This window comes from Falco peregrinus, chromosome 2, assembly GCF_023634155.1.
Source record: "Falco peregrinus isolate bFalPer1 chromosome 2, bFalPer1.pri, whole genome shotgun sequence".
NCBI classification, from domain to species: Eukaryota; Metazoa; Chordata; class Aves; order Falconiformes; family Falconidae; genus Falco; species Falco peregrinus.
The window spans coordinates 61,418,966-61,425,800 of record NC_073722.1 but is presented as its reverse complement, the minus strand read 5'-3'; the positions used below and the strand labels follow the sequence as shown (position 1 = coordinate 61,425,800).

General features: G+C 44.0%; 1 protein-coding gene across 1 annotated transcript; it reads left to right on the top strand.

Moving 5' to 3' along the window:
* The first annotated feature begins 904 nt into the window (after window positions 1-904).
* On the top strand, window positions 905-5,351 carry FGF20 (fibroblast growth factor 20). The gene is made up of 3 exons (XM_055797100.1): window positions 905-1,339; window positions 3,585-3,688; window positions 4,955-5,351. The coding sequence occupies exons 1-3, from the start codon at window positions 1,045-1,047 to the stop codon at window positions 5,198-5,200; spliced, it is 645 nt and encodes a 214-aa protein (XP_055653075.1). The 5' UTR covers window positions 905-1,044; the 3' UTR covers window positions 5,201-5,351.
* The last annotated feature ends 1,484 nt before the right edge of the window (window positions 5,352-6,835 follow it).

Below are 6,835 nucleotides of genomic sequence, written 5' to 3'. Positions count from 1 at the left end.
TGAAAAAAACACATATGCTCGTCTGGAACAGAACGGCAAAGTCCTAAATGGATTCAAAACAGTGTAGAAAGACAAATGAGATCTTTTGGTAGGGGATTTTATTGCTAATTTGCACTGTTCACAGACCTTGGTTAAGGGCCCATTGCAAAACCGCAGAGAAGATGGATTAGATGAGCCATCTCTCAACCTTTCTTTCTTTCTTCTTCTCGGTGGGTTTTGAAAATATTTATCCCAAACCAGGAGCCTGCCCTTTATGTTTTTAAGACATCGTGTAGATACCCAAATGCTATAGATCGGTTTGATGTCACATTAATGATAAATTAAAAGAGAAGGAGACTTTGCAGAGGGGAAAACACCTCCCTGACTATGCCAATTTCTGTAGAAATCCCCCTCCTTGTAGCTGAGGCGATAAAAGGGAAGGGTAATGCATGTACATTTTATTAGCGTTTTAGAAACAGGGAGTAAAACTGTCAGATCTTTGGGTTTTTTTCTTTCATGTCTGTCTGGGCAGGTCTAACCCTCAGGTAACGCCCTTTCTCCCTCTCGCCTCCTGCCTCTCCTTGCACCTGTCCACGTAATGCCGCGGCAGCTCCCGCCCGGGCCCCGCTCCCGCCCCCACCCCGGCCCCGCCCCTCCCCGCCCCGCGCGGGGCTGCCCCGCCCCCCGCGCCCCTGGGTGACTGGCTGCGCGCGGCGGGGGCAGGGGGCGCGCCGGCAGCTCCCCCCACCCCCCCCAAGTCATCCCAGATCAGAGGAAGGTGCGAGGAGAGGGGGAGCCGGTTTACAATTTCAAACGCAGCCTCCCCGCAGAGGGCTTCATTAGCATATGTCAGCGGGACCGCCGTGTATATATGTACACGCGCGGGGCGTATAACCACCACCCCGCCGCCTGGCTCGCACTAGCTCGGCTCGGCTCAGCACGGCTCGGCTCGGCCCTGCCGGCTCCCCATGCTTGGGGCCCCGCCGCGCACCCCCACATGCCCGCCGGGAGAGGCCGGCAGCCGCTCTCCGCCGCCGCGCCCTAGCCCGCTCGCCCCGCGCCCCCATGGCTCCGCTGGCCGAGGTGGGGGGCTTCCTGGGCGGCCTGGACGGCCTGGGGCAGCCGGTGGGCGCCCACTTCCTGCTGCCGCCCGCCGGGGAGCGCCCGGCGCTGCTCGGGGACCGCCGGGCCCCGGCGGAGCGGGCGGCCCGCGGCGGCGGGGCGGCGGCGGCGGCGGCGGACCTGGCGCACTTGCAGGGCATCCTGCGGCGGCGGCAGCTGTACTGCCGCACCGGCTTCCACCTGCAGATCCTGCCCGACGGCACGGTGCGCGGCACCCGCCAGGACCACAGCCTCTTCGGTAGGCGGCGGCGCGCGACTGCGTGCGGGAGTGGCGGGGCTCCCCGCGCGCGCGTACCGGGCGGCGCGCGGCCCCGGTCGCGGGTGGGGCGGGGCGGTGCGGGGCTGCCGGCGCAGGTGGCCGCGCTCGCAGTGCCGGCGGCGTTACCCCGCGGGGGCCGCTGCGGGGCGAGGTGCGGGCCGGGGGTGCGCCGGGCTGGGCTGGGGGCGGCGGCTGCCAGCGGTGCGTGTCACCCGCCGGTTCAGCGCGGAGGGGCGCGCGGCAGAGCGGTGCGTGCCGTGTGCGCTGTCCGAGCTGGCAGTTCTTGAGTCTTTGCAGGGGAATACGAACGGTGGGCTCGGGCCTGCTGACCCTTGGGTCGCGCTGGCCCCCGCTCCCTTCTGCCGGACGGAAAGCTGAAGCATTAGGCCCCTCTTCAAGAGTCTAAAATTCCGTTTTTCTCAAACAGTTAAAATGCTTCCCAGCCAAGTTTCTCTGCCGGCAAACCAAAAGGAGGTGAAGACCACCCCAAAGTGTAAATGTTTCCTGTGACACAGGAGTAAATCCTAAATAGTAGTTGTAGGAGCTGGATGTCTGAACAAACCTGCCCTTGTCAACTACATGTGTCTTCTTGTGTGTGGTGTGTTGGTTTAGCACTGTAAAAAGGCGGTTAAGGAGTTTTCTATCATCCTCCCCATAGCCAAAACAATCTGCCGGAATGGCTCTTAATTGCTTTTATAACACATGGATGTTTTCAGAAGTAAAGCAGCAGTAGTCAGACAGTTCTTCTCAGGGCGAAGATTTCCTACAGGGTGTAAACATGAAATAAATCTGCTTTAAAAGAAGGAAAAGTTAGCCTCAGATCAAACATTAACCGGGCTTTTTAGAAATGTTCTTCCTTTATTCTACCACTATTCTCGGCAGGTTTGTCTGATGTGGTTGCTTTGTGGGTTGAATCACCTGCTTATTATGGTTTTGAAAAAGGGTGGCTTTGAAAATGATACCAGAAAGACAAAATACCTCCACCTCCTTTTATGGGACTTTGTGCTTTAGGAACTGGAAAACTAGGATGATTTACATGCAATAGGGTTTTTAATGCGTACTCTTTGTAAAGATTTTTTTTTTCTTTTTTTGCTGCTTGGTAATAATAAATAAGAAACCTGCCAAAGCTCGATTAAAACTCAAAATATTTTAAATTATTGTAGAGCCCAGACAGTCCATCTGTTTGAGAGTGAAAAATGGTCCTGAATAAAAAAAAAAGAGTAATCATAAATATAGCAAAAAGACAAAAAGTCATAATCAAAATCAAACACACTATTTAAAAGCACTTGCCTTAGATTCAGGTTTGTGTTTTTTTTTTTAACATGTTGTGGTTTTTCTGCTGCTCAGCAAAATCCTGCATATGATTCTAGAACAACTTCTTTTTGAGGCTTTGTTTATATTGTTAACAACTTCCAAAAAGCCAGTTCACACGTTCCCTTTCTTTCATGTTTTATATGTACTGTAATCTATGCATATCAATTGGTTAAATATGTTGGCATATCCTTGCCAAATTCAGGCTTCAATTAGTGCCTCATCTCCTGAATACTTTATATTATTAATATATATTACATTTTTGGGGGGCAAATGTAATATAAATAGTGCTATAATCCGAACATTAGCAAATAAACAGTATATTTCGTGCACATAAAAAGCCTGCATTGAAGATAGCAAGTTGTGTCAAGAGGTGTGGGCCCATATGCTAGATAAGATGTCTGGCAAATACTTTTTTTTCCCCCCCTCCCCTCCCGTGGGTAGGTTCTGTTATATAAAATTCCCATCTGTACTTTGATTTCCATTCAAATGATATAATAATGGATGTGTTTTTTTAAAGATAATGCTACAGAGAAGGTAAAGTGTGTTTTCAGGTAGTTCATACTTATCTTCCTATGTTTGAGTAGGCAGTTTAGCAAATAGTGTATAATCATTATAGATTCCAGCTGCATAGTACTGAAGGCTTTAGCCTCAGCTCTGAAGAAAATTCTTTCATATTCAGCATTATAAAAAAGTTTCTTAAATGGGGTAGGATTCCCCTTCCTAATGAGGTTTCTCAGACTGCTTTGCTGTGAATGTTATATACTTTTCCATATAGTATTTGACATTGCAGAGAAACAAGGCCTTATTTATTATAATATGTAAATTTTTTACTTGTTTTCAACTGTGTTTTGGATACTACGTATTGTATGTTTACAAATTGAATTAAAGCAATTATTTTTTTCCCCCTTAGGTATCCTTGAATTCATCAGTGTGGCGGTGGGACTGGTCAGTATTAGAGGTGTGGACAGTGGCCTTTACCTTGGAATGAATGAGAAGGGAGAACTCTATGGCTCTGTAAGTACTACTCTCATGTCAGGTCACACATGTTGAGGTTTTGATTCACTTCTTAGTGCTATGCAAACCCCTCAAGTAGCTAGCTGAGGTCACCTTAGCTTTCAAAACACTAACTACTTTTCCTGTTGAAGTGTATATCTGTAAAGTATATAGCAGTATAGCCTTTGATACTGAAGATTAATGGGAAAAGTTTCTCTGTCCTAGCTGAAGAGAACTGAAAAGAAATATTCCTCCTAAATTATGATGAAAATTGCTAAATTAAACCAGTTATTCAAACAACATTTAAGTTGCCTGCTATCTAATTTTCTTTTTATCAATACTGAAATGTATCATAGTGCATACTCTAGCATTAAAAACTTTGAATGCAACTGAAAAACGTTAAAAGGATAGTTATGGAACAAATAAACAACAATTAATATAGTACTCTGGCTTTATGTATAGCCTAATGCTCCTTTACAGATCGGCAAGTGGTACTTCCAGGTACCAGCTTCTTACCATACAAACATTCTTTCAAATGCTGGGAAAAAAGAGGGTAATACCATATGTCATGGTTAGGTACCACTGTTACTTGAAAAACCTGAATGGTGCAAGAGTGCTGGAAGTATCTGTAAATCCTGACTGGAATATTTTGAGTTTAAGAATGAAAATAAGATTGTACTCATTACATTTGATCTGTATCTGGTGAAAAACTTCAACTGTAAAATATGACTGTAAAAATGTAATCTTTGATTTTTCCAATACTATCGGAGTTATAACCGTCTTAGACTGTTCTTTCAAGTCTTAAAACATCTTGAGATAAAATATTCTCTCTCCAGTTCCTTTGGTTGTGGTTAGTCCTGTTTGAAATATTTACAAAGAAGTGATGAACGCCACAAAGAAGACATGGAGATGTCTTTGTGGGCTGTTACATCGCACCTGAGTCCCTCTACCAAATCTCACTTCTAGAATGTCAGATACCCCAAGACAGAACTCTACGTAATACAGTTTCTGTAGGTCAAGTGAATTTTGGTTAAACCATAAATAATGCATTTCTAGAGAAAGTTACCTAATTTGTCTTTAAATCCAAAATTATATATGTACAGGTCTAATTTAAAAAAAAACACCAAGTAGGATTGCAAACTTGGTGTCAGGTCTTGGTTTGATTTGTTGACCTTAAATGAACAGTAAGGCCACAAAAAGCCTAAAACATCTTGTTTATTTTAATCATATTTTTAAAGTGTGTGTTCAGATATCTAGCAACAGCTGAAGTTATTTTTCTTTCTGTAGGAGAAACTGACTTCTGAATGCATCTTCAGGGAACAATTTGAGGAAAACTGGTACAACACTTACTCATCCAATGTGTACAAACATGGAGATTCGGGGCGGCGATACTTCGTAGCACTTAACAAAGATGGTACTCCCAGAGATGGGGCAAGGTCCAAAAGACACCAGAAATTTACACATTTCTTGCCCAGGCCTGTGGATCCTGAAAGAGTTCCAGAACTGTACAAAGATGTGTTAGGATACAGCTGAGGAAGGAGGCAACTTGTGAAAAAAACTCACATTGGAGCTGTTGCCCCTGCTTTCATGGCAATATCAGCATGCAGAACCTGCAGAGATCTAGGATGGTGGTTTGGAAGAAGGTGCTTTGTGGTAGGCAAGCCTCTTGTTTTGTGACCTTTGGATTTAGGAGACAAAGCCTTAAAGCTGAAAGTGGACCAGCCTCCTTCAAACTTGCTGAACTGTTTGGTAGCCAGTAACCAAAGGGAAGCTGGAGTGTGACTTTAACAGACTCCTGGCAATTTTGTCTGGATTAGCTATGGTCCATAAATTAGCAAAGAGCTACCTGCGTTATGTGGATGAGACAACATCTGGAAGAAATAGAAACAAATGGACTGTAAAAATAGTAAGAAATCCTGAGAACTGTGTATGAAGTTTTAGTGGCTCCACTTCAGTGATGGACCTTAGATGTTGATGCATCGTAGTCAGAGCTGGAACTTGTCTTCAGGATGGACCTATTTATACGTCTCCAGATAGCATATATTTATTTTATATATTTATTTATTGAAGAGTTTATTTTTTACTGGGATATGAAGAGAATACAAGCCCCTAACCCCAATGAGAAATCATTTACAGTGCCAATATTTGCTCTCAGTAGTGTTATGATAAAGAAATGACATTATGTTGCAATGGATCCAAAACCTGAACATTCATGTTTCATTGTTTATCAGTTACAGATAAGGCTATATCTTATGCACATACCATTGCCTTGTGACTATCCTTATTTTGGAAAGAATGTTTGATTTCTTTTTTTTGACCTATGAGAGTGCCTTACAGATCTGTATTGAATTCAAATGCACATTTAAAAAGGGAATTAAAAATTATTTCACTTTGAGTTTACTGTCATTTTTAAATTGAATCTTTTAGCACATTGTGTAATATTTCAAACCTGCAACAATTGTGAGGAGTGTATTGCAGTTACCTTGAAAGAAAAGGTAGTATTAGCTCTTGAAATCTTGATTCAAATCACAACATGCCTGATGTTTTGTGGTGGTTTTTGTTTTTTTTTTTTGCCAAATGGTTCCTACTGTCTCTACTAACATACAAATGACTATTCTCTGTATTACTTTAAATTTTCATGTAGGATTCTCATCACTGTAAAAATATTGACAGGGAATAGAATTAAAATATCTTCTAAAGGGAAACGGTATCAGTAAGGTGTTTCTGATGCTGTGGAATGAAAAGCTTCTGAGTGAAGGCTGTTTCTCCACTGAGCACAGAGGAGCCAAAGGAGACTACTTTATCTTAATTCCTCCTTTAGGGGATTATACCAGCATAAGTGTTTCTGTGCAGACTCTCAGGACAAAGATGAACTATGTCTCTATGTCAGTTACAGCTATACAACAACTAATTGACTTTACACTAATTTAGTTGAGGACTGTCGGTTATGAAGCACAAACTCATCTGCATATTGACTAATGGGGAAGTCTTTGGTGTCTCTAAGAATACTAAGGGTTAAGGACAGACCTATATGAATTAGACCTAAACCTGCTGAAGCTTGCTCTCAGATGGTGGCCACCTCCATGGAAAGGTCAGTCCAGGAGAACGACTGCAGGAAAGGCAGTCTAGGAGAGGGCAGCAATATTTATGCTGTACCAGAGGTGGTCT